Source organism: Carlito syrichta, unplaced genomic scaffold, assembly GCF_000164805.1.
Source record: "Carlito syrichta isolate Samal-C Ts95f unplaced genomic scaffold, Tarsius_syrichta-2.0.1 Scaffold301936, whole genome shotgun sequence".
NCBI lineage: Eukaryota > Metazoa > Chordata > Mammalia > Primates > Tarsiidae > Carlito > Carlito syrichta.
In genome coordinates, this window is record NW_007246032.1 from 13,953 (window position 1) to 40,886 (window position 26,934).

At 48.1% G+C, this 26,934-nt stretch overlaps 2 protein-coding genes across 2 annotated transcripts in view; both read right to left on the reverse strand.

The window, feature by feature from the left end:
• Nucleotides 1-10,441, reverse strand: part of A3GALT2 (alpha 1,3-galactosyltransferase 2) — an 11,306-nt gene extending 865 nt beyond the window's left edge. The window contains exons 1-4 of the mRNA XM_008055739.1: nt 10,419-10,441; nt 2,857-2,940; nt 2,554-2,643; nt 2,106-2,243 (exon numbers count right to left, since the gene is read on the reverse strand). Of these exons, the coding sequence (XP_008053930.1) occupies nt 2,106-2,243; nt 2,554-2,643; nt 2,857-2,940; nt 10,419-10,441 (335 nt within the window). The remainder of the gene's footprint in view (nt 1-2,105; nt 2,244-2,553; nt 2,644-2,856; nt 2,941-10,418) is intronic.
• Nucleotides 10,442-12,165: 1,724 nt separating this feature from the next.
• PHC2 (polyhomeotic homolog 2) overlaps nt 12,166-26,934 on the reverse strand; it is a 182,697-nt gene continuing 167,928 nt past the window's right edge. The window contains exons 12-17 of the mRNA XM_008055735.2: nt 22,313-22,515; nt 20,455-20,584; nt 19,527-19,641; nt 18,275-18,416; nt 17,090-17,366; nt 12,166-13,573 (exon numbers count right to left, since the gene is read on the reverse strand). Coding sequence (XP_008053926.1) covers nt 13,419-13,573; nt 17,090-17,366; nt 18,275-18,416; nt 19,527-19,641; nt 20,455-20,584; nt 22,313-22,515 — 1,022 coding nt within the window. The 3' untranslated portion in view covers nt 12,166-13,418. The remainder of the gene's footprint in view (nt 13,574-17,089; nt 17,367-18,274; nt 18,417-19,526; nt 19,642-20,454; nt 20,585-22,312; nt 22,516-26,934) is intronic.

Here is a 26,934-nt window from a genome sequence, read left to right on the forward strand (position 1 = left end):
CACTACCCCCATTCGTACTGCCGGGTCCCCCCACCTCCGTTCACCTCGCCTGGTCCCCTCACACCACCCTTATTCACGCTGCCTGGTCTCCCCCCACCACCATCCCCATCGCGCTGCCTGGTCTTCCCCCACCACCCCCATTCACGCTACCTGGTCCCCTCCACCCTCATTCCTACTGCTTGGTCCCCCCACAGCAGTCCGTTGAACTCCAGTCCCTCCTGTCCTTGTTTGTAGGTTGTTTGCCACGCCTGCCCTGTTTCGGTCCTTTGGAGGACTCTCTTTAGCTCTTTGAGCCTTCATTGAACAAGTCCCGGAATTTGATGTTGTCATGGTGTGAGGAAGCCCAAGCTAACCATGTAGAGAGACTGTGAAGAGAGAGGTGCCGCACTGGTTTTCAGCATTTAGTCTCCCAACTGAGACTCAGACATTTGGGAGCCGTGAGGAATCCTTACTGAACCCTGTCTGAATTCCTGACCCACAAAATTATTATATGAGCTATAAAGCTGAATCCTTTGTTAACAGACTGTGGGATCCTAGGGTTTTAAAATAATAGTAACAGTGCAGTGCCTAATCTTGAACATGTATCATGTGGTAGACACTATTTTAAGTCATTGTGCAAAATCTCATTTAAAGACCTTTAGGTACATGTTATGCACAATTAGTAAGTGGTAGAGCCAGGATTTGGAACCTGTGCCTGTTCCTGCACCTGCTGCATCCTAGTGTAACTTGGAAAACTGGAACCAGAGACCTAGGAAACTTCAGCATCCCAGGGTGTTGGACTCAGAGCATCTTGGAATGCAGGACCTCAGGATCCCAAAATTTCTGTACCTCAAGACTCTGACCCCTAGGACTGGTGCAGGAGCACCCTACTCGGCATTCATAATGGAAGTGGGGGGACTGAGGCCCTGGGAGGGGCCAAGGCCCCAAGTGGCCCAGCAGTTCTGCCCACCTGGTCCATGGGTCAGCCCTGGGTCCTTTTTGCCCTGCTTTTCAGCGGCCCTCTTGGCTTTCTTTGTTTCTAGGGCATAGGGGACAGAGTTAGTTGTCTAGGGTATGTGACAAAAAAAATTTCTTCCCTAGCCTTTTGGATCTCTTCCTGTTTGAGAAGCTCTCACTGCCTTCTCAAAGCAGCTTGTTCCTTTTTTGCACGTGTCCCTTAATTGCATGAAACTCTACCTCTCTGGGCTTCAGGGTTGTAGGATGTGACTGCCCCTCTTAGCCAGAAGTGCTCTTTGTGTCACTTCTGGAAGGTGAACACCTGTCTTGGGCAGCCCCTCCCATCCATAATGGGGAAGTCAGTGCCCTTGCCATTTCTTCTTTACCTACCAATCTTGGTTCTTTCTCCATATCCGGAGGCCCAACCATTGCCCGGGCCCTCAGTCCCTTGATTGACTACCTCTCCTGCAGTGATTCTGTCCTGTACCCTCCTCAGTCACTTGCGTGGTCATCATCAGTGTTTGCCCCACTCTGTAAGGACTTCGTTCTTCTAGCTCATTTACTCTGATTACCTGTGCCCCCCCAAACGATCCTACCTCAGTGAGTCCTCTAATTTGGTGAACCCCACTTTCTCAGTATCTGTCACCCCCTTCCTGTCTTTACTACCCTCTTTTGCCTGCTCAGATTTACTCCCTTGTGAAATCTGTCAGCTCCCCAGCCCCTCTCCCTCCATTGGACTTGCCTGGCACCCCCTCCTCCCACATTGTGCACCTGCACCACTGACCCCCAGTGGGCACTCACTGCAGCAGATCGTCCCTCTGCTTACCCAATCACTCTCCCCCTCCTCTTACCACTCTTTCCTGAAAGACTCCATTATTTTCTCACCACAAACCCAGTGCCTCCAGGTGGACTGGCTCCAGGCCTTTCTAGACATGGTTCTGAGCCCCTGGCTGTGTGTGTTGGGTGCACTCCATGGTGCTGGTGTCCAGAGGAAGGAGGAGGAAGCTGGTGCTGCACTCTGGGAGTCTGGGACAAGGGGTGTTGCCTTTGTCTTTTAGTTCACTTTGGGATCCTGTGGCACAGGGGAGCAGGGTGCCCTACCTCCTGCATCACATGCACACCCTCCCACTCCCTGCCTGGACAGCATTGCTCCCCTCCCCAGGCCTTACCTGCCTACAGCAAACACAGTCAGCCCAATGGTGAGGTTCTGCTGTGCAGCCTCTTGCTGGGCCACATCTGGGTCGAAAGTGCCATCCCAAATAATGGGGGCCCCCCAGGGGGTGCAGGTCAGGACTTCAGGCCGGATCCTGGCCAGGGCAGGAATGAGAGACAGTTCCATTCATCTACCCACTTGGCACATGCTCACTGCCACCTCCCCAGTGCTGGGCCCTAGGGACCCACAGACAGATCAGACCTAGTTCCTGCCCCTAGAAGCCCCTAGAAGCCCCTAGTTCAGAACAACAGAGACAGAGAACTGGGAGATATGGGGCCACCGGGGTTGGTGGCTGGAGCACCTGGCTCTGCTGGGGTGGTGGATATGAAGAGGGCAGGGACATGGGGAAGAGCTCTGTAGGATTCGGGGGTGCTCTTGGAATGAGAGGGATGGTAGCTCCTTACCAGGGACGCAGGACACCCGTGAAATTGTCTCTCAGCAGGGGCATTGTGGTCAAAGGGCAGACACCCATGGGGATGAGGACTTCCAGATTCCTGTGGGGTAGGGGCATCAGTGAGGGGCATGTCAACCTGTCCAGGAGTCTTCTCATTGTGCTCCATACAAGGAGAGGGAGCCCACAAGGACCCTTGCCGAGGCTGAGCTAGCCGCATTCCCCCATCCCGTCCCTCAAGGAGGCAGGTGGAAAGATCCACTTTAACCCTGACCCTGGTAGTCCCACCTCAGATGCTGGGGGAAGAGGCTTTTACCTGACTATGGGGAGCCCATACAGGAACAGGCCTAATAGGCCAAGTGCAAGTAGGATCTGCCGCCAGAAGATTCTCTTCCATGCCCTGGGGATAGGGGCATCAGCAACTCATTTACAAATATACACACTGTATGCACACATGTATGAGAAATTATTTGTGTAATTTTAATTTCATTTTGTTTTTTAAATCCGAATATAGGCCAGGCATGGTGGCTCATGCCTATAACCTCAGCATTTTAGGAGGCTGAGGTGAGAGGATTGCCTGAGCTCATGGGTTCGAGATTAACCTGGGCAACTTGGCGAGACCTCATCTCTACAGTAAATCAAGAGGAATTAGCCAGGCATGATGGTGCATACCTGTAGTTCCAGCTACTTGAAAGGCTGAGGCAGAAGGATTGCCTGAGCCCAGCTGGTCGAGGCTGCGGTGGCCCTGAGCACTGCACTCCAGCCTGGGCAACAAAGTGAGACTCTAACTCAAAATAAATAAATATGAATATATCCTATTCACATGGTACAGACATTCAAAGGGGTAGAAGAGTATATATAGTGAAAACCTTTCCTTTTTCCAGCCACCCAGTTTCTCTGCCTGGAGGCAGCCAGTGTGACCAGTTTACATTTCCTTCAGAAGATTGTGCATATACAGGCAAATATCAATAGGGTAGCAATACTTGCTCTTCTGCTTTCCTTTCCCCCACAAATGGCATCACAGTGGGCATGCTGTCCTGCACCTTTTGCTTTTCACTGACTGTCCCATCTCTGAGGTTATTCCATCTTGTTGCTTAAAGACGTTCCTCCCCTTTTGTCCTGCTGCCTAGGATGCCATGGACTGGAGATAGTATAATTCACCTAGCCAGGCCCTTAGGATGAGCATTTAGATGTCTGATCCTTTGCTTTCTTCAGCAGTGCTGCAGGGTGTGACTCTGGGCAGGTTTGGGGGACAAGGGTACTTAACCTGGTTCTGGGGTAGGACTGACCTTGGACAGGAGAGGCTGTGAGAGGATGTGGGTTGTTTGTTGCTTAATAACTGGGAGTTAAGAGCTCTTTGGGACTTAAGAGAAGAGTTGCTGAGCTGGCTGTTGTCAGAGACCACGTGTCTCTGGTAGCTCGAGTCACCAGGCTGGGCAAATTCTGCCAGAGGAGCTCCACAACCCTGTTCTTGGCTCAGAGGAGTCGGCTTTGGGATTCATCCATGGTTAGTTGTTTTCCAGAAAGGTCCTCAAGTGTTGAGAATCTTAATAAGATTTTCCTGGGGAGTTCCTTCCATCACCCCTCCCCTGTGGAGTGCTCATGTCGCTAGAGAGACCCGAACAACATGCTAAGGTGCCAGATCCTCAGGTTTGAATTTCAGCTCCACCACTCATTAGCTGTCTGACCTTGGGCAAGTTCTGGCCCTCTGCATGTCAGTCTCCTCATCTATAAGTTGGGGAAAATAATATCTGTCTAAGAGGGCTGTTATGGACATTGAGTGCCCATTGAAGCTACGTGATGAGAACAAGGCCTTGCACATTGTAATGACTCGCTAAACTTTAACCTATGATGATGATGATCCTTCTTCCAGAACAGACCCTTGTCATCCCCTGGACAACCTTCTGTCTCTACTACCTGCCCTGCAAATCCTTCCAAAATCTGACTCCTCCTGGTCTCTTTCAAGAAGACCCTCCTGCCCAGTCTTTTCTGCTATCCCATGGCACTCAGCAGGTATATCTAGTAAAGAGCTCTGAGAACCACCTTGCAGGTGTGGGTGTGTGTCCAGTGGGTTACCTTCTCAGCACATGGCACCTCCTGCTATTCACCTGGCCAAGACAGAAACTTAGGTGTTCTCCACGCCCTCCCGCTGTGCACCCACCAGGCCCCAGGTTGGGTGGACTTGGCCTCCTTGCTCTCTGCCCTTCCTGCTCTTCCCGAGGGGGCCCCATAGTGCTCCTGGCCTGCTCATTCATTACCAGGATCATTGCAGGAGCGTCCTTCCTGCTTCCACTTACTTCCTGCAAAGCCCCCAGAGTCATCTGTAAAAAAAGTCAACCTGCCTTAACAGCTTCCACGTCACATAAACAGGCAGATCCTCAAAGAAATGCATTCAGTAGGCAAATATATGGAAAAAGGTTCACCCTCACCAGTAATCAAAGACATACAAATTAGAACAAGGTGGAATGGTTTGCCTATAAAATGAGCACCTTTAAAATAGACATAATGGAAATAGCCAAGCTGCAAGAAAACAGTGAGATAGGCACTCTGACACTTGCTGATGGGAATGAAAATTGCAAAGCCTTTTGGAAAACAACTTAGCTGGGGGAATTGAAAACTTTTACTAGTCAAACCCATTGATTCAGTAATTCCCAACTTCTGGGAATCCGTTTAAGGAGATAATCTTCAATATGGAAAAAGTTTATGCATCAAGATGTTCACCGGTTCCTGTTTGGTCATACATTCAACATACATTTATTGGGCACAAGTTCAGCAGCAAGCACTGTGCTAGGTCAAGGATTCAGAGGTGAATGAGACACAGACCCTGTTGATGTGACTGTAATCAGGGAGGGGTGAGGGAATGTGTCACATGACAGACTGAAAACTGGTATATGGAACACAGCACAGTGAATGCTGTGATTAGGATAAACACTAGATGCTATGAGGCAAATTGGAGAGTAGCCCTTAAGCCTTAGTAGATGAGGAAGAAATCAGGAGGCTTCCTGGAGGAGGTGACCTCTTAGCTAGGATCTGAATTAGGTGAAGAAGGCAGTGGAGAGGGAGCAATGTGAACGTTTGGAATGTTTGCAGGACTGCAAGTTGTTCATCAGGGACAGAGTATAGAGGGCAGATGAGAGTGGCAAGAAATGAGGCAGCAGAGGTGAGCCAGGGCTAGGTCACCTAGGGCTTGCATCCCAGGCTCAGGGGTTTGAACTTCATCTTGAGGGCCATGGGGAGCCCTGAAAGGTATTTCCTCCAGGAAGTGGCACATCAGATTTTTATTTGGAAAAAAGAAAAAAGTACTCCAACTGAACTGTTGAACCTGGCAGTGGTGGAGGGGGGGAGGGCAGGGCTGGAGGCAGGAAAGCGAATCAGAGACCAGGGTGCCAGGCTGTGGGAGCCATTAGGGGCTTGAGCCAGTGTGTTGGCAGCTGGGTGGGAAGGACTGGGAGGTGAAGGGCTGTCAAGGAGGGCACAGGAGCAGGACCTGGCCATTGAGTAGAGGGACAGCTAGAGAACAGGAAAGGGAAGACGCTGGTTGTGTGGTTGGAGGCAGGCAGGCTCAGAGAGCTCTGGGGCTCACCAGGAGGGCAGGGATGTCACCAGAGAGAGGGAGGGTTCGGAGGGAGAGGAGGAGAGGAGGCCAGGGCCCAGGCCCAGACCCAATGGGGAGGGAGTGAGAGCCAAGACTCCAGTGGGAAGTGCAGGGTGGTCAGAAGGAAGACGGGATGGCAGCTTGAGTGGGACAGAGGGCTGGGATTCATGGAGGTGTGAGTGTGTTTCTTGAGGCTGGAACTCGGTTGCATGCTGTCTGGAAAGCTTCCCTGGAGAGGGTGTTGTCTGAGCTGCTCAGATACAGCTGAAGAAGGATCTAGTATCCAGCTGAAGGGATGGCTACGAAAACTTGTGAAGACTCTGCAGTCATGGGGAAAATGCTCCCACAGGGTTGTTAGAGGCAAAAGGCAAGATCTAAAAATTAGTGTGCACCAGGGTTACAATTTAGTGAGAATAAAAACCTGCACCAGAAAATAAAACTAAGAGGAAAAACTTGAGTATTTGGGCAGTAAGACTATAGATTTTTTCCCCCTTTATTTTCTCCCCAGTTGTCTGTAATGTACTTGTTAAAATATATATTTTTTTAAATAAAAAAAAAATTCAAAGCAGTTTACCAAAAGACCCAAACTGTTTTATGGCTTCCTGCTGACTGCAGGACGGAGACCACATCTCTTAGCTGTGACTCAGAAGGCTTCTAAATCTGTCCCCTCCACTGTAACATTGTCAGTGCTCACAGTCCCTGGTCCTGCTTTCCTGCCTCTAGGAATGGAGACTCCACAATGAACAGTCCAGGGGTATTCCTGTAGCATTGTCTGAAAAAGCAAATGATGCAATAGCCTCAGGGTTGGTGTATATTTATACAGGTTAGATAGCCCTCAGAAGTGTTTTGGATTTCAGATATTTTTGATTTTGGAATATTTGCATTATACTTACTTGTTAAGTATCTCTAATCTGAAAATCTGTGATCCAAGATGCTCCGTGAGTTTCAGGTTTTGGAGCATTTTGGATTTCAGGTTTTTGGATTAGGGATATTCAGCCTGTATAAGGGAGATCAAAATGGCCATTAAAAAGGATTAGATAGGTGGGACAGGGTAGCTCATGTCTGTAATCTCAGCACTTTGGGAGGCAGAGGCAAGAGGATTGCCTGAGCAGTCATGGGTTTGAGACCAGCTTGGGCAACATGGCGAGACCTCGTCTCTACAATATATCAAAAAATTAGCTGGGTGTGGTGGCGCATGCCTGTAGTTCCAACTACTTGGAAGGCTGAGGTGGAGGGATTGCCTGAGTCCAGCAGATCAAGGCTGCGGTGGCCGTGAGCATGACACTGCACTCCAACCTGGGTGTCAGAATGAGAATCCAACTCAAAAAAAAAAGTTTAGGTAGATTTATATATACTCTGCAAAAGAGACCCTAGTGCATTAGTTGGAAAAAAGAGCAAGAACTAATATGTAGAGGCAGACCTCAGTTCTGAGAGGGGCCACTCCTGTACCAGGGTATTCATGCACTTACAGCCTTGTATGTCTGTGTTCTTCTGTGATGTGTGAGATCTAGAATAGCATCATCCACTGGAGGTATGTGAGCCACATATGTAATCTAAAATTTCTTAGTAGCCAGATAAACAGTGAAAAAAAAGACACAGGTGTAATTTTGGATATGTTGGGTTAAATAAAAATAGTTAAAATGTATATTAATTTATCTCTATGGATACCTAGGAGTCCTCCTTGACTCCTGCTCCCTGTCATCCCTACATGCAGGCTACCAGCAAGCCCTGGGGGTGTTGCACACACACAGTCCTCCCATTCCGCTCCTGGCCATCGTCTTCCTCACCTGGATAACTTTACCAGCCTCCTCACTAGCATCCCTGCTTCTGTTCTTGCTCCCTGCAATCTGTTCTCCAGAATGATCTTTGAAAAACAAATGAGAACAAGCCTCTCCCCACTTCCAGGCCTCCTGTGACTTTTCTCGCTCTTAGAGTCGAGTCACGCCCTGGACTCTGGTCTGCTGAGCTCCATGGCTTCTGGCCCCTGCCGCTTCCTCTCCCATCCCACCACTCTGGCACCTGCCTGTTCTACCAGCTGCCCAGCCTTCCCCTTCGTGTCTGCGAGGCTTGTCCATGCCATTCGGATGTCAACTGCAGGTGTCTGTGCTCCTCTCTCACCACTTGGCTTCTCTCCACCAGTGACCCCAGCCCAGTGCTCTTGCTGAGTGTTGACCTTAGGTATCATGTGTCCCCTAGACAGTGATGTCCACCTGGGTGTCCCACAGACACCTGAGACTTGGTGCTTCTTATGCTGCAGTTTGCATTTCTCCAGTCTCTTCTTCCTTCTGTGTTCTCAGTGACTGATCCCAGTGACCCAAGTGGGACATTGTCCTTCCCCCACAGCCACTCAGTTACCAAGTTGTTTCCTTCCTAGTGCCTGAAGCTCACCTCTTGTCAATGCCTGTCCTATTCAGGCCTCACTGTTTCTCATCTGGACTCCTAGATCAGTCTTCCACCTGCCTCCCAGCCCTGAGCCTTCATGCCTCACCATGAAGCTTCCTAAGTTTGCTAAGGCCGTGTCCTCACCACCTTTGTGTCTTTGCCCAGATTGTTCTTTTCCTGTCACCTACCAACCATCTCGGAACCATTTCTCAGGGCCTAGCTTCCTCCTGCCTGAAGCCTGCTGTGACATCTCCTTCTAGCCCCTCCCCCAGCACGCTCCTCTGTGCTTTTCCAGCCCTCTCTTCCAGCACTTGGAGGCTGTTTGCTGCACTAGGCTGAGTTGTGTTTTCCCAGACTTCACATTCTCTGTGCCAGATCTCAGAGCCTGCATCATAATTCATGGTATTAATAATTATTTGTTCAGTAAATGAAACAACGAACAGGTTCTTTGTCTTCATTCTCTTTTCCAGCCAGGTTACTCCTGTGCTTAAGACACCATTTTCTTCAAGACTAAGTCTACACTCTTTGTTACTAAGCCAGATACTCTGCTGACCAGAAGCCACGGAGCTCAGCAGACCAGAGTGTTTCATTTGCCTGTCTCATTGAAGTCTGACCACAACCCCTTGAAGGAGATACTGTGATTATACTACTTTAAAAATGATGAACTGAGGCTCAGAAAGATTGAAACACTTGCTCAGGGTCAACAACTGGTAATTGGTGTGGCTGAGCTTTGAGCAGGTCAGTCTGACCCCTGAGCCTGAGCTTCCAGCATGGTATTTGGGTTCCTTTTTGACCTGGCCCCAGCTTGACCCTGAAGCTCCTCTCACAAGGGTCCCTGGCCCTGTGATTCTCCATATGCTTGGCTTTTCCCAAGTCACCTCATGTTTCTGGCCAGTCAGTGTCTCTCTTACAAGAAGTCTTCCCTCTCCCCACTGTGTCTTCAGCTCCTAAGCTCCTGGAGGACTGACTGCAGCTGGGTATTTCCAGCTCCTGGAAGTCCAACCTAGTACTGGCCGCTGGCAAGGTTGCCTCAGGAGGTGCACTCAGAGATTTGTGAGTAGGGAGCAAGTGCGCAGGGGCAGGAAAAGACTGGAGTTGGAGGGGGGGCTCTTCCTGCCCTCTACGGCTGTCCTAACCCTCTTCATTATCCCCTCCCAACTAGGGTAGGGTAAGCCGATGCTTATCTCGGGCACTGGGCCTTAGCCAGGGCAGCCAGGCAGAGCGGCTCTGAGTGGCCCAGGCAAGCTCCAGTGGTCAGGTGGGGGAGGATTCTGTGACCCAGGCCTGGGTAGGATCCACTGGCTCCCCTCGCCCTCTCCCAACCTGTGGAACCCTTAATCAGTAGAGACCTTGCCTGTGCCCTCTTCCACACTCTTTGGCCAGATACTTCCAGAAGGTCCCAGTCCACCCCAGCTCTACCTGCAAAAGGTGGTCCCTCAAGCCCCACCCTATGCCCTGCCTCCTACTCTCCTTGCTTTCAAGAAAGGGTTAAAGATCAGTCATTATTTCTTAATGGGGAACAAGTTTCTAGTCCTGGACAATCAGCCCCAGGGGAGATGGAAATACAGCTCTCAGGTACAGTGAGGGAGGAAACGTGTCCCCTGGGCCTTTGCTTTCTGGCTTGCCATGGGAGTTCAGAGTTAAGGCGTCCAGCTTTTCACTGGCTACAAGGCCTCCTGCGATGCAGTCTCCCCCATTCCAGTGTCTGTCCACATTGACTGTCTTTCTAGTGCTTGGGCAGTGTCCCCTCTTGGTGCCACCTTTCACAGGACCTGTGACTCAGCTAGTGCTCCATGACTGGCTTTGGTACCTCCCATTTGGGCTGTTTTGGCCACCAGACTGGATTGTCTTAGGTCAGCTGTCCCCACCTTTTTCCTCCCCACACCAGTGTCCCTGCTCACCTGCATCCCTCCTTGAGAGCCATATGAAGAAGCTGGTAGGACAGCCGGCAGTGGGTGCTCTCAGCTCCGAGCTAAGAATGGAAGGGCCTGTTCTAGGAGGCCAGAACAAGGCTGCTCCTGCTTGCCTGCCTCAGGAACTGCACCCACAGGGGCTGCCAGGGATGGACTGCCAGAGGAACCTGTCTGGGGGTGGGGCCTAGAGGAAGCTGACCCTGTGGAGTGGGGCTGGCAGCCCTTTTGGGGCCAATCACCTGGAAGAGGGTGGATCTGTGTAGGCTGGCTCTGGTTGGCTGGAGCCTCCGAGTTATTTTGCAGACTGCTCTTCCCTCTCCAGGGGTCCTTGAGCCCTTCTCCAGTGTCTTTCAGTTCCTGGTAACGGCCAGGGATCAGAGTATGGTGTTTGCCACCCAGGAAAAAACCTTGTTCAGCAGAGCCTCAGCCAGATCTGAAGGGCACTGGACACCTGTGACCTGGGACGGTTCACCTCATGGGGCCCTTTACCTCCTCTGTAAATACCTATACCAGTCACCCAGGAGAGCGTGAGGACCAAGTATGATCCTGGATGTGCAAGAGTTCTGTAAAGTTTACTATGGGCAGTGTTTTAAAGTGTGAGCTGTGACCCATCAGAGGGCTATGAAATCAGTTTAGTGCATTGTGACCAAGATTTTAAAAGTATGAATTACGAAGAGAACAGAAAAGAAACTATCAGAATGAATTGTATACAGCGTATGTTTTGTTTAATGAAATTTTAAAACTGCATCATGATGGAAAAAGGTTTGTGAAATCTCGTGTAATGGCGTAAACCAGAGTATATACATAACATGGAAGGATGTACCCTTCAAACCTGCAGTAGGTTGGGGCTTTTCGTCCAAAGTAAAGAATACTCGTGTTAGGTCTAATCCACATCTTTTAGGAGTTTTGGTTCTCTCCCTCCTCACCAAACACATAAGAACAAGCTCAGGTCTTCCTGGGAATCCTCTCCCTTCTCTGTTGGCTCAGGGTCCTGATAACCATTCCCTGCCTTCTAGTACACTAGGCTTTCCAGTTCCTGGTTCCACTTTCTGGGGATCAACTAATCTGTTTGTTTCTCCTCCTTCTCCAGGTAAGTTATAGTTTAACAAGCTTTCCAGAGAGGAGCTATCAAGATATGGGCATGGGTTCTTAAAAGTTACTGTGCTCAATCTTCCTTCAGACACTGAGATTCAGTTGGCTGGGGCCTCCCCTCAAAGCCCACATTCTTAACAGGTGGAAACACTGCCTTAAGGAAAAAACCTGCCGTGGGGCCACACTGCTTCCTTTCCCTTCCGCTTCACCTACAGGTGCGGGCACTCGGTCACTTTGTTCTTTACCCAGCCTGGTTTCTAGCATAGGCCTGGTTCAGAGGTGCAGGGTCAGCACTAGCTGCTGTTAGCAGCTTGCCCCCCCACCCCACCACTGGCACACCCTCAGTGCTTATGCCTTTGCATATACTGCCTTGGTCTGGGATTCCCTTTCTCGCTCTTGACTCAAGTCGCGGGGGTCATCTTCTCTGTCATTTTTCTATTCGAGCATCCAAAAAATGCTTGGAAATTCCGTGCTTAGTGAACCAAAGCTGTCCCAAGGGCTGTTATGGAGAGACCCTTCCATGACCTGGCCCCAGCAAGCACGGAGGGTGTGCTGTCCAGTTAAGGTCCCTTCCCTGGGGACCCACCCCTTGCATATGGGTGAGGATACAGACGTCATCCCCAGGGGAGAAAGGCACAGGAAAGACAGATTTTACAGATTTATTTTTAAAAAACAAAACCAAAGGTTAAAAAAGTCCTTCATTTCCAACCCTGCTTGGGGGTGTGGGCGGGGAATAGAACAAGCTGAGAAAGGCCCCAACCCTCTTCCTGCAAAGGACACCCCCAGGAGCCTGCAAAGGACAGGGCAAGTCAGAGGCAGGCCTCGCCCTTCCTGCCCTGCCTCCTCCTCAGGTAGCTCAAATTGCTGCTAGGAAGTTTTAGGCAAAGAAGTGTGGGAGTGGGAGGCCAAGTGTCTTCTTCACACAACAGTAACGCCAGCTGTTCTCTCCCCTTCGAAGTTCTCCAGGCCACACCAATGGGGCTCCCAGGGTGGGCAGCAGGCAGACCAGGAGGCCCAGCCCAGTGGCAGCTTTCCTAATGCTGTGAGCCAGGACACTAGTCAGGGAAACTTCACAGTGTGGGGAGGGGGCGTCAGAGACATCCTGACATGTCTGGAAGGAAAGCCTCCTACTCTTCATCTGCTTCTGATCTTGCCTCTTCACACTGAGGCTGCCCTTCTTGGCCATTCCCTATCCTGAGGCTGAGTGGAGTCCAGGACAAAGCACTAAGCGGCTGTTTGCTACAAAACACCTGGAGATGCCAGAGAGTAGCTCTTGGCCTGTCAGTCCAGGCTCCCACACAGTCATACAGTCATACACACAGCGTTAAGGCGTCTGTGCCAGCAGGCACGGCCCAACTGGGCCCAACTTCTCTCTCTCCACTTTGCAGAGGGTGTAGGGGGAGAACCCTGGCTGCTGCAGTAACAGGATGAAGGGGAGAAGTCAGCAACGGAAGAGTTAACCAGGCCTGGAGAATGAAGTGGGAGGGAGAAAGGCAAGGGCTTTCTAGGCCTCCATCCAGGCCTGCTGGCTGCCCTTTAAGTCACCCAACTCAGGTTGGGGAGCCCTGACCATATACCCCCAGGAAAATGGGGGACAGAAAGAGGAGAAGAGAGTGGGGCTAGAGTATTGGGACTTTGGAGGAAGCCAGTGCTATCAATTATTTACAAGCATAAAGCCCCATCTTCTGTGCCACCTACCTCTCTGCCTCTCCCACAGAAATGAAAGGCCCCTGAGAGCCATGGAGGAGGTACCCAGACCGCCTCACCAGCCACACCCCTAGGGAGAGCCCCTTCCCTCCAACTGGCCCTGTTTCTGGGTCCCTCAGGAATGTCGGTCTGGCTCTACTCAGTCGGGAGAAGGTGCCTGGGCCAGAATCCTGGCTGCCCTGGCCAGCCCTAGGAGTCCTTGAGCATGCTGATGCGAGCATAGATCTTCAGGGCAGGCCCCAGCTTGATGTTCATGGCGCTCATCAGGTGGTCCTCCTTGAGCAGCAGCAGAGCTTGCCCGTCGATTTCCTGGGCACGGAATTCCTCTGCTATCTCCTGGCAGCCTGAGGGAGATACCATCAAAGACAGTATCAATCGGAGCTGCCAGTATTTATGCTTGGCAGCCACTGCACTGCAGGTACACTGTCTTACTTAATCCTCATAACCATACCTTGAGGAAGGTATTGCTATTCTTTTGCAGCTTGAGAGACACTAAGTGCCTTACCCATGGTAGCCTTGATCTATACCTCCTTATTAGTACTCTTGTTCAGACCCCCATTCTGTGAACCCGGTGACCACTACAGTATTGCAGAAGTGATAACATGTGATTTCTGAGGCTAGATCATGAAGGGCACAGCATCTCTCACCTTGCTCTTTTGGATAATTTATTTTGGAGTAAGCCAGCCATCATATCATGAGGACACCCAAAGGCCCTCTGGAGACACCCACACGGAGAGCAACTGAGGTCATTTGCCAGTAGACAGTCCCACTTGCCATGTGAATGGAAGTGGATCTTTTGGCTCCAAACCCTCAGTCAGCTGCAGCCCTGACTGACATCTTGACTGAGACCTCACATGAGACCCCAAGCCAGAAATGCCCAGCTAGGTCACTCCATATTCCTGACCCACAGAGGCCTTGAGACAATAAGTGATTATTGTTTAAGGCTACTAAATTCTGCAGCAATCTGCGTCACAGCAATACGTAACTAATACGGATTTTGGTACCTAGAAGAGAAGTGCTGCCACAAAACAACTCTAAAATGTGGGTGTGGCCTTGGAATGGGCAGTGGTCAGGGGTTAGAAGGACTCTGAAGAGAGTGTTAGTGAATGTCTAAGGTGCTTTGAGAGACTGTAAGTAGAAGTCTGATGGCATTTTGAGGAAGCTGCCAGGGTAGCTGAAAGGAAAGTGATGAAATTTAGTTGGAAGAAACAGGATTTCTGTTATGAAATAGCAATAGAACATAGAACATTTTGCAACACTGTTATTGGTAATAACCTGGTAAGTTTAATGTCCCTAATGAACTGAGTGATCAAGGAGATTTTCAGGCAGAATGTTGAAGCTGTTGCCTGGCTGCTTCTTGCTTCTCATAGTAAAGTAAGAGAGGAGAGAGATAAAGTTAAAACAAAACAACAACATCAAAAAAACCCAAACCCTTCAACGTAAAGGAGCCAGGATTGGCAGGCTTTGAAAATGCCCAGTCTCTCCAGATGGCAAGTTATGCTAAAATTTTTTTTAGTTTTTTTAAATTGGAGTCTTACTCTGTCGCCTAGGCTGGAGTGCAGTGGCATGGTCACGGCCACCCCAGCGTCAACCTGCTGGGCCCGGGTGATCCTTCCACCTCAGCCTTGCAAGTAGCTGGAACTATAGGCCCGGCTAATTTATTTATTTATTTTTTGATTGTAGAGATGAGGTCTCACTGAGTTGCTCAGGCTGTTCTTGAACCTGTGGGCTCAGGTAATCCCCTCACCTTGGCCTCCCAAAGTGCTGGGATTGCAGGCTTGAGCCACCACACCTAGCCTATGCTAAAATTAAGAAATGCTTTCTAGGCAAAGATTGAATCCAGGGCACAGTCAAGAAAACACTGTGTATAGATGAAACTGAGGGTGACTTAAACCTTTTGTTAAGATCTTAGAGAGACCTGAGTGATGCCTTAAAGAACTACTCAATCCAAAGGAGTTGGGGTGTACCTCACAGAGCCTCTCTAGTCAACAGTAGAGCATCTAAGAATCTTAAGGGCTCTGTCCTTTCAGAAGTAGCTTAATGTAGACCAAACACTTTATCATGAAGACAATTCTGGGTGTAGTTCTGGTATAATGGAATGAACCCCAACAGGATTCACAGAAAGCCCATAAAGATTTTAAGCAATAATGAATTACTGATTTTTAAGGGTCTGCGGTAAAATAAGATAAAAAGAAGTGGGAAGTAAGCTGAGAAAACCACTAGGCTGAAAATGTAGGCTACCATTTACAGAAAAGGAAGAATAACTCAGAGGGCGGAACAAAGAGTAAAAGGGACTCACTCCCAGACTTTGAATCCTAATCAAGGAAATGCCAGCATGTGCCCTACTGGATTTCAGAACTGCTTTCCCCCTTGTGAATGGACATGTCTACAATGGTTATCCTATGCCTATTCCACTAGGTATTGGGTTTGTGGAGGGCAGCAGATAACCTTTATCTCTAGTTCTCAGGTCCTCAGACTGAGGAACCACACTTGGAGAGCTAGACACAAGGATTCTCTTCTATGCCTGGACCTGAGATTCTGGGTTTCAAACTGATGCTGTAATGAGATGAGACCTCTGGGACTTTGGTAGGGGGTGAGAGTATTTTGCATGAGGAAGGAACATGAATCACTGGAAACTAGTGGTGAACTATGGCAGTTGGTCTCTGAATGCCTGCATAATCCTTGTTTCCCAGTATTTATGGTCTCGTGAGGATCCTCATCACACAATGATCAGGACTGACCTGTGTGACCAGTAACATGTGAACATGCCAGTATGTGACTTCTGAGGTTAGATCATAAAGGGCACAATGGCTTCTGCCTTGCTCTCTGGGAGCTCTACCTGTAGGAAAACCTGCTGCCATGCAGGTCCTGAGACTACTCAGGCAGCTCTCTGGAGAGGCCTCTTATCAACAGCCAGCCCCTACTTGCAAATCATGTAAGTGAGGCAACTTGGAAGAGCATTCTACAGCCCCAGTAAAGACTTCAGGTGACCTCAGCCTTGGCTGACATCTTAATCACAACCTCCTAAGAGAACCTGAGGCCAAGGCAAACTACTCCTGTATTCCTTATCCACAGCAACTGTGTGATAACAACTCTTGGGAATGCAGTAATAGACAACACATTGAATTAAGTAACAGAGCCAGGATTTGAACCCCATTCTGTGTGATTCATAAGTCTGTGCTCTTAACCATGCTCCAGTCTCTGAGTAAGAGGCTTGTGGTTGCCATCAATACCAGACCTGGTCAGTTATGGGTGAAACTGGCAGAAAAATAGCATAGAAGTGTCTGAATCCCACTGAAAGCATCTGGGAATGACGTAAGGCTTGCCTATCAAGGTTTGTTTCTAGATTCTGACCCTCACCACCACTTGTGCTCCACCACCCGGGGTTGTAGGCCATGCCCCGCTGCATCATGGGCTTGTATGAAGCCATGCCTCTGCTCAACCACTCCCTCATGCAGTCCCTCCATTTGGCAAAGGCATACTTGTTCACTGTCATTCAGTTTACATTTCTTTGACTTTGAAGTTCTCTTTGACAGATTTCCTACACTCCTACCTGACTCCCCTCCCAACCTGTCCCAGGAAAGACAGGATTAATTACATTACAGTCTCTGCATTTCAGAGACCACTTGCCATGCCAGAAAATATATCAAATTATAGCTATAGAATCTTACAGTTTGTGCTCTACCCTACAATATAAACTCTATAGGCAGGAACCTCATCTTATTCATCTCTGTACTCTAGCTCCTAGACCTGAGTCATTAAGTAAACTACCTAATCCTCCTGATGATGGGAAGGAAGGTCTTTTACTCTCTCTGTCTTCTGACTATTCCAGGCAGGCATGGAACTTCCAAGGGCCTTACCTGGCAGAGAGCGAATGAATTCGTAGACATCTTCTACGTTCCATTTGGTGGGCTCACATGGCAGGAAGTGGTGTCCCATGCCCACCAGGTCTCGCATGTGCATGTCGGGGAGCTCTAGATCCCGCTGGCCTTGTCGCCGTCGGGAGGTGGATGAGCTGGCTGAGATGGGTGACAGGGGTTCCTCATAGCTTGAGTTATCTGAACAACGGCTGGAGTCTTCCTGACTGTGTGTTAGCTGCAAAGCAGCAGTAACTGAAAGGGGTACAGTGCCTGTTGGCTGGGAGCAGAGAAAAAGTTTTCTCAGCAGCAGTGATGGACAAAGACAGGTCTCCCCTTTCTACTTGGTTGATTACTATGTATCTTTGAGTTTCTAGATCAAATAGCATCTTCTGTGCTGTGCCCTCTCCGACCCTAGGCAGAGTTAGTCTCTCCCAGTGTTGTAGTATGTACCATATTGTACCAAAATTATATTTTCTTCTGGATGTGGGGTCTTAAGTCAGGACTCTGAGTTTCAGGTGCTCCATGGACCACCTGAAATAGCATGTAAAATTTCTTGTGTATGCACATTTTGGACCATAGCTTTGGACCATAGATTCTTGAGGTTTAAGACAAAAACAATCAGCAAAATACACATAAAGTTATGAGATATCACACTAGGATATGAACTCCTTTAAGGCAAGATTGTGTCCTTGGAGCCTTAGTGCCTAACAGAATTCCTGGCATATAGCTAGTGCTAAAAAATATTTATTGTCTGAATACTTGTGTTTCTTGTAGAGAACTTCAAGAACTCAGTGCTCTAATGTCCAGGGAGCCACAAGGTGGCAAGGTAAAGGGTGGAGGCTGCTGTCTCACCTAGCTTTCCCGGTAAGACAGGAGGTCACCTCAACAGCCTAGGGGAGATGTCATTTCCATGGCCCCAGGAGTGAGGATGGAAGCAAACTGGAAGATGAGGAGTGATACTGGGGCAAAGCCACTGAAGTACCTCACAAGTGTCCTTAGACCTATAGGAGCGAATCTGCTAAGGGGTACAGGGAAGACTTGACTTGACAAAACGATGAAACACAAGAACATGATATAGCACACTGAAGTCAGCAGCTAGAAGGGAATGTGGGTGTCTAGGGTCACGTAAGAAGGGAAATTGTAGGACTTGTGAGAGAGGAGCTTCAGGCTCTGCCAGCCTCTTACCTGCTTCTTGGTATCCTTGGTAAGTGTTGGTAGACTGGCTTTGCTGGCCCGACGGCGGTTATGGGTCGTGGCACCCACCTTTTGCAGCTTGCTCCGGTCTGAGTGGAAAAGTCCCACTCGTTTGGTGCATCCCACATTGTACCTGTCAGAGACAGGAAACAGGAAGTCACAGCAGTTATAGGGCTGATGGGCCCTAGGCACAATGAGAGCAGCCAAGCTGTCTAGCAAAATTTGAGTCCATCTATTGGTTCAATTCCTAACTCCATAACCTACTACTGGCTGTGTGAGTTTCTTAAGTGCTAAGCCTCTCTTTCCTTATCTGGAGTCAGGGGTGATACCACTCACTTTCTAAAACTAGTTTCACAATGATATAATGTCTGTAAAATGTTTGATACAACAATTTGGATCATGGTGAGAGCCCACAGGTGAAATACTCTACTATAAATACTACTTGTGCCAGGAAACTACTGTTCATTGTCCTGTTGGAGAGTAGCTTGGCAAAACTTGACAAAGGTGCCCTGGCCACCTCCAGGACAGCCTAAGGGGAATGAGATTTCTTTTGGGGGCTCACGGCTTCAAGGTAAAGTGCCTCTTCCACCTTGGTACAAAGACCACATAAGGCTTTAGAATCAGATGTGCTTAAACCTGCAGGTCCGTGACTTATTAGCCATGTCATTTTAGGCACAACTTCTTTGCCTTTGTGCCTTAGTTTCCTAATCTGGGTAAAAAGACAGCAGCAATGCTTGCCCTGGTGGAATTATTTTAATATGAGATAATGCACATCAATGAACTAGCACAGCATCGGGCACACGGAAGGCTCTCAATATATGACAGTGGTTTTTGTCATGATACTTCGTCTTCTAAGCTGAGTGAAAGTTTGCAAAGGGAGCAATGTAACTACTGTTGCAGTCTGGGCAAAGTTTCTCCTGGAGGGCTTACCCTAAGGAGGTGGGAGCCATCAAGGGCAGGAAAGGGGAATGGGTAGCAGCAGGACCCAGAAGAGCCAGATAAGCCAAAGCACCGCTGTTGCTTTTCCTTGGCCTCTGTGCTGCTCTCTCTCCATCTGCTCTTAGGGGTTCTGGTTTCTTGTGCTAGTAAATTAGGGATGCAGTCCGGCAGGACAAGAAAACAGGACACTGGCTAAGCAAACCTATGGCCTCCTGGGGTAGACTGTTACTGGAAAGAGGTGGGACTTAAAAGCAGGATACAAAGGCGCAATCCTGAGGAAATGGAAGGGGCTGAGGCCACTCACCTCTTTGCACAGGCCATGGAACAGAAGCGCTTGGAACGCTTGAACTTGTAGGCAAAGTCCACCCGGCCACAGAGCTCACACTTGAGTTTGAGGGGAGTACCCTCCTCTTTGGATTCTGAAAAGTATGTAAATGCGTAAGTGTGGAGAAATTCCTGCAGGACTGTGGACAGCCCAGGAGCCTCCCTCCTCCTTCCCACAGCGGTGCCATAAAGCAGCAGTCTAGCTTGGAAAATGCCAAATGGTTTCTGGAAGAGCTATATTTCCCCTCTGGGAAGTACTTGAGAGTGGTGAGGCCCCTGTATACTTGACATTTTTCTTTTCCAAGTGCTCTGAGCCTGAGGCAAAACACAGGTAGGGGAGAATCAGCACCAAATGACCACGGAAGAAGGCGAGAGGCCCTTCAGAACTGCTCTGGACGCTGTTGCAGTGGCTCTTCTGGGATCTCCCTCCCTACCTTAATTCATCTAGCTAGAGAATAGAACCCAGGAGCTGACCTCCTGCAACGGCGCAGCCCCTTGGCAGTCAGTGGTTCTTGTGAAGTACAACTCTGTTTGACCACTGTGGTGCCTCAGAGGTGCCCCCAGTCCCAAGTCAGGCTTCCAAGGCAGTGACAGGGCACAGCTCACCTGGGGCCGCTCCTACTTCCACTTCTATAACTTGCCAATGATTCCCACAGGAAAAGACACTTTTGAATCCTGAGGTTGGCTAGATTGGGGTTGGAGAAGCAGGGACAGATGGCTGCCCTGATTTCTCTATCCTGTGTTCTAGGGATGGAGGCTGGGAGGCACTGGGTGCATGTACAGTAGGTGGGAATGTTTACAGACTCCCTGGCTCAGAGTCTCCCGTGGACACCAAGAGAGGAAGTATGTGAGGCTTGCCTTTCAAGCCAAATTGGAAGGCCTGAAGATGCAGGGTCTGCAATGCCTACCTTGCAGATAGGGCTCCTCCATCTCCGAGTCAGTGGTGGTGGTGTGATCCTGCTGTGGAAGTTTCTCAGGCAAGAACCCCTGTGCATACTTCTTCTTGAGATTCCCCACCAGCAGGGACGAGCGTCCCACCTAGAGGACAGGCAACACAGAGGTCATGAGGGTCAGGTGGGAGATGCTGCCTTGCTATCCAGCCTCATCACAATGACATGTATAAAGTACCCAGGCACAGATGCCAGCCCTCCTCAAGCCTCCCCCATGCCATCATCCAAGTGTGCCCTGCGCAGGGCCTATTTTGCAGTTTAGCTCATGAGCTAAGATACTAATGGGCTACAAAGCACGGGGCTGGCTTTGCTCCAGGCTCAATGGATGGCTCAGGAGGTTAGGAGAGTATCTATTCTTCCAAGAGGCTCAGGGCAGGGATGGAGGCAGAGATCAGGTTTCTCACAGCACCAGATCAAGTGCCGAAATCCAGTGCTCACACGCTGCGAGGCAGGGACAGAGCTGAGTTTGTGCGAGACTCTTGTACGAAAGAGACTCAGCACCTGTTTTCTGATTTCTTGCTGTTCTCTACCTTACCACTGCTTGACCCAAGCCAGAGGTACAGGCAGCCAGGGAGGAGAGCAGGGAAAAACTCTGGGCCACAGAGCAGTGCCCTCTGCAGCTGTCAGGATCCCAGAGCAGTGTATTCGTGCTTTTGGATTTTCCTTTGTTGCCTTAGTTCATGCAACCTGGTGGCCAGACCACATGGTGTCTGACTCAGCGATGCTGGGGACACCACTCAATCTGTTTCCACCCCATGTGATCGGTTGGTTTCTAGTGTTATTTCAGCAGGCCAAGGGGAGGACCCAGTCTAATAATGAGGGAAGGGATATAACAGAGCTAGAGCTACTTCTAGGTAAGGTGCTCCAGGTGGATTTCTTTGCTACTGGCCTAGGACAACCTCCAGAGGAGAAGAGGACAATAACCTGTTTGTCTTTTGGTGTTTTACAAGGGCAGTTCACCGATCTCAATTAATCAAGCTCAGAGTCTTCTGCTGACTAACCAAACCACTCATGGATCCAAAGAGTGAGCAAAAGGCAGATTGTATCCCAGAAAGATGGTGTGTCTCTAATAGCCAGATACTCTTCATCAGAAAAGAGGCTAGTGTGCACTTGGCTCTGGGCTCCTTCACACCTGCAGAGCTGTACCTGTCTTCCAGTGCACACTGCATAGCAGCAGCTCTGAGTGCTTTGTTCTGGTAACTCAGCTTTGTGACTCTCTGATTATTTCCCCTGGTCTTATGCTTTAATTATAGAATTGTGCCCTCTTTCACTGTCTCTCAGTCTCATTCACTCCCCTTTCAAGGCTCTACCCCCAGAACACAAGCTTCAGGCTGTGACCCTGCCCCCGTCTTCATTTCTGATATATGTTTCTTGAAAGTTCTGTTCTGTGCAGGTTCCTTTGTGCTCTAATTGGTCAAAGTTTTGCCATTTAGATGAGGTCTAATTGGCCAGAGGTTTTGGCATCTAGAAGAGGTCTAATTTCCCAAAGTCTTTCATCTGTCACCAAATACTTCAAAGTGAACTCCCTTTTAACCAAGGGTTCTCATGTCACCAGGCAGGGACACAACTGAGTCTGTGTGCAGAAACTTCTAACCAGGGGGTCTTGCCAATTATTCCTGATTACTGACCCCCTGCTAGACCTTGGAAAGATACTCAATCCTAGAAAGAAATGGCTCTGCATTCTTTGGAGGAGGAAATTAGCAAGGAAAGAGCATATTGTTCACATTTTCAGAAATTTTACATGGAAATGTAAAAATATTCTAAGACACATCCAAAATATACTTTTAAAAAAGAGGGGAAAAGAAGTAGTCCGTACCGGGAAAGGCTCCGCCCCCTCCTGGATCACAAACCCTTCGATAACATGCGTCAGGATTTGGGGTTTCACAATGGCCTGTGGTGGTTTATTCTCACCATTCTGGGGGGCAGTGCCGGTGATGCTGGAGGCAGAGTTTCCGTTCCCTGAGGTCATGCCGGGGCTGCTGAGGTCGGTCAGTGCATGAACAATGCCCTGCCCTGTCTCTGCATGAGGGAGAGTAGGAAAACAAAGCAGGGGAGATCAGAACCAGAGTCCCAGTACAGGGAGGGGCAGCAAGGACTCAAATTATGCCTGGCTTTTTTCATGGAGCCAAAAGACAATGCAGACCAGCAGTCCCCTCCCTCCACGACCCATTTAAAAGTGGTCCAATTTCAGTGGACACACCAAGAGTGAGTATAATGTTCTGCAACAATGCTTAACCAGCCAGTGTTTCTTAATTTCCCACGTCTGCTAAGGACAGTTTAACTAGGTAGAACAGACAGGAATTCTATCTTTAAGGAGGTAAAATCTTGGTCAAGGGCAACCCCTTTGGGTCCCCTCCCATGGTGGGAGCTTTTCTGTCCTCTCAATAAATCCTACTTTCTCATTAAAAAAAAAAAATATTGGTCAATATTGATTTGGACAAATGAGGTACCATTCAGTTTGAGGGAGAAAAATTAAATATTCAAGGTGACATCTAAAACCAGGACAAGAAGCTGAACGAGGCATAGGGCTTACAATGTGATAGAATTTGGGGGAGAAAGATTAAATGAAACTTCTCTGATTTGGAGGAGTGTACTATATCATAGCACTGAACCCAGAAATTGATGCTAAGGGAATTTGGGGGCTGAATCCTAAGTAAACACTATCATGTGGATCTGACTCTTCAGAGACAGGTTATTTGGGGTCACTGTATTAAGATGTGCATATATTCTATTTCTCCACCAAGGAAGCTGCTAGGCAGATCTGAGATTTTTTTCCTGCTGACAAACTTTCCTAAGTTTTCCTTCTCCATGGGGCTGCTAGCTTTCCTGTAAAAGACCTAATGGAGGGCTCCAAAAGTGTGACAAGGTGCCTACACACAACCACAACACAGTGGAATTCCTCTCTTCCACTTCCAGCAGCATCTCTCTTGAGCTGCTTCATGGTCTTAGAGGTGCAAGACTTCATCTCCTCATTTTTGTAACTCTCTCCCCGCCCCCTGCCCAGGGCTGTTCTACACCAACTGCCCAGTGAGCTGAGGTTGCCTTTAACCTGGAACTTCCTAAAAAAGAAAAAAAGAAAGAAAAAGCTATTTCTTTATTGAAGCAAGCCTATTAATATTAAGCATAACCCAGTGTGTGTGTGTGTGTGTGTGTGTGTGTGTGTGTGTGAGAGGGAGTGAGAGATATACTTTAAAGATAACTTCAGTACACTTTGTTATGGGTAACTTTTGCATAAAACTTCATATGAAGATACTCTTATTTCATGTTAAGGATCCAGAATACTACCACAGAATAGGAATTCATAGTGCCTCATTATATATAGCATGGAGAGCTCAAAATAGGCACATTTTAGAAAAGATCTATAACTGGGTCACAATAGGTTTGGGTCCCCTTGAGCTCATTTTCTTACTAGTGGCTCTAATGCTCAATAAACTAGGATAAACCTTTTTTTAATGAAAAAGAGTTGACTTTGACATGTCTAGTACTCAGCTTTCCATAATTCAACTAACCTCAAGAGCTGAGAAAGAATCATCCAATAGATGGGACTGTGAGGCTTTTTTTTTAAATTAATTTTTGGCCAGGCTTGGTGGCTCAGCCTGTAATCCCAGCACTTTGGGAGGCCGAGGTGAATGGACTGCCTGAGCCTGCGGGTTTGAGACCAGCCCAGGCAACTTGTTAAGACCTCGTCTCTACAATAAATAAAAAATTAGTTGGACATGGTAGTGTGTGCCTGTAGTTCCAGCTATTTGGAAGGCTGAGGTGGAAGGACTGCTAGAGCCCAGCAGGTTGACACTGGAGTAGTTGTGAGCGTGCCACTGTGCTCCAGCCTGGTGGACAGAGTGAGACCCCAACTAAAAAAAAAAAATTACTTTTGTTTGAGACATAGTCATACCAGCAAGTTAGAAAATTTCCCTTAAGTGTCTGTATTTATTTGAAAAAAAATTAAGGTTTTAGCCTTTCTATAGAATGGAAATAATTCTCTTCTCTTTGAGTTAGTCTTTCTAAATTATAAAGATGTTTGAGAACTTTAAAAAATCTATTCATAACTAGGAGGATGAATTAATGACAATCAAATTAAGTTTCTCTGCTTTTAATTTTGAAATATTTAAGTCTGCATGTACACAATTATATTTTCTCTACCTTTATATTATATATAAATATATATACACATGCAAAGAGACATATATTTTCTTTAAAATGAGTAACTGTGTTGGGCACGGTGGCTCACGCCTATAATCCCAGCACTTTGGGAGGCCAAGGTGAGAGGATTGCCTGAGCCTATAGGTTGGAGACCAGCCTGGGCAACTTGGCGAGACCTCATCTCTATAATAATAATAAAAAAAAATTAGCCCAATGTGATGGTACATGCCTATAGTTTCAGCTACTTGGAAAATTGAGGTGGAAGGATCACCTGAGCCCAGCAGGTCGAGGCTGCAGTGGCTGTGAGCGTGCTACTGCACTCTAGCCTGGGCAACAGAGACTCCAACTAAAAACAAATAAATAAAATGAGTAACTGTTGTTAAAATACAAAGCTCACTACAAAAGGTAAACTTTTACTTTTAGAGGATAGCTATTTCCTCCCAGTTGTCCGACCTAATAAAATATTCCCCAATGAATCCAATGAACTGCAGAGTATAGAACCGCAGGTCTGGAAGGTCCGTCTGATCTCTTACCAATGTTTGAACAGTCTCTATAGTACTCCCACCCAATGATTTTTTGGCACTTGTTTGAATACCTCTAGTGGCAAAGAATTCATTACGCTTGAAATAGTTTGTTCCCACCTTGGACATCACATTAGTAATAAGCCAGATATCTATCTTTCTATTACTTTCTGCCCAGTTATCCTGGTTTTGTTCCTTAAGCCCAGAGAGAACAAGGCCAATCAGATTTGTATAATGAACAAAAACGCTGGCTTAGACCTGGTTTAGAGACTGGTTTCTATCACTGAGTGAATCATGGGAAATCATTGTTCCTTTCCAAGCCTCAGTTTCACTGGCTATGAAATAAGGATACTAATACCTACCATAGAGTGGCGCTGTGAGGACTACATGAGAGTGAATAGCAATGAAGTGCTAGCTACAAGGATGTGCTCAGGAAATGTTCCTGGTGTCACAAGGATGTTACTCATGACCCCAGTACATCTTCTTTCCTCCAAGTTAAACCGCCTCTCTTTCAACCATTTCTTGTATTAAAAGGTTGCACGTTGATCATCATTCTAGTTCCTCTTTGCCTACATCTTTAAATATCAGGTACCCAGTCAAAAGCATAAGCCATCAAGTATAGTCTTCTAAGAGATCTGGCTCGTAAGATTTTTGTCTTTTGGTGTTTGTTTTGAAGACAGTTGCACCTCTGCTTGAGAGCACAGGTGGAGGGAAATGAGTGAGTCCCTCGTTTGGATTAATTAATTCCTCCACGGAATTAATCCATTCGCCTTGAATTCTGGGATCACTCCCACCTCCTGCCTTTCACCAACATTCATCACCAAATAGCTTCTGATACCTTGTTTCCTTTGATTGGACCTCTCTATCCTTGCTCCCCTTTTCTTCCTGTCACAGATGTGTGCCTATTAATGCTCCCCGTGAGATATGGGATAACTCTTGAGGTCAGATTCTTTCCTCATGCCAAATACACCAGAGCCAACATGTTAATTCTGGGAAGCAAACCGTTTTTGGAATCTTGGTTTTAAAAAATCTTGAGAGAACAGACTCAAAAACTCTTTCAATACAACTTTAGAAACCATCCCTCCCCGTTATAAACCTGGGGCCAATCCTAGGAGAGACAGACTCCAAGGGACAGAAGGGAGAGTGTTTTATGAAAACACAAAGATTCACAGCTATCTGCTTTGCTATCTTGTAGGCCATAGCTCATCCTCTGCTTCAGTAACAAAGGAGTTTGGGCTATTTCTGGAATGACCAAACACAGTCTCACCCCCTGCCAAGTTCAGCACACTGAGATTAATTTAATCTGCTTCCTGCTCTCCCAGACTGCTTTGTGGCCTGCTTGGGGGAAAGCAGCTTATGACAGTGAAACTTGCAGAAACCTGCCCTGCTGGCCCTGGGGCCAGATATAAGAGACAAAGAAATACTCTATCTTTGGAATTTGCTTCCATACTCAATTCTCTCTTGACCAGTCTGGAGGCTGTAAGTGCCTGGGGATTCCCACAAGTTTCAAATGCTTGTATAAGGCAGACACCCGAATGAAAGGTGGAGGCAGGATACTACGGGTAGGAGAGGCTAGGGAAAGTGGGTATAACCAAGCTTCAGTGGGGGAAGGGGGAGGTAGGATCTTGCCTTTAGTTGATGCTGACCACAAAGGGCCAAGTATTTTGGTCAGAATGAACAGTCTTACACAACATATGTCTCAACCTCTAGGCTTCGTTTTTGTAGGGTTTTTTTAAGATTAGAAAATATAGTTTACTTAGAAAGTAAATTGGAGAGG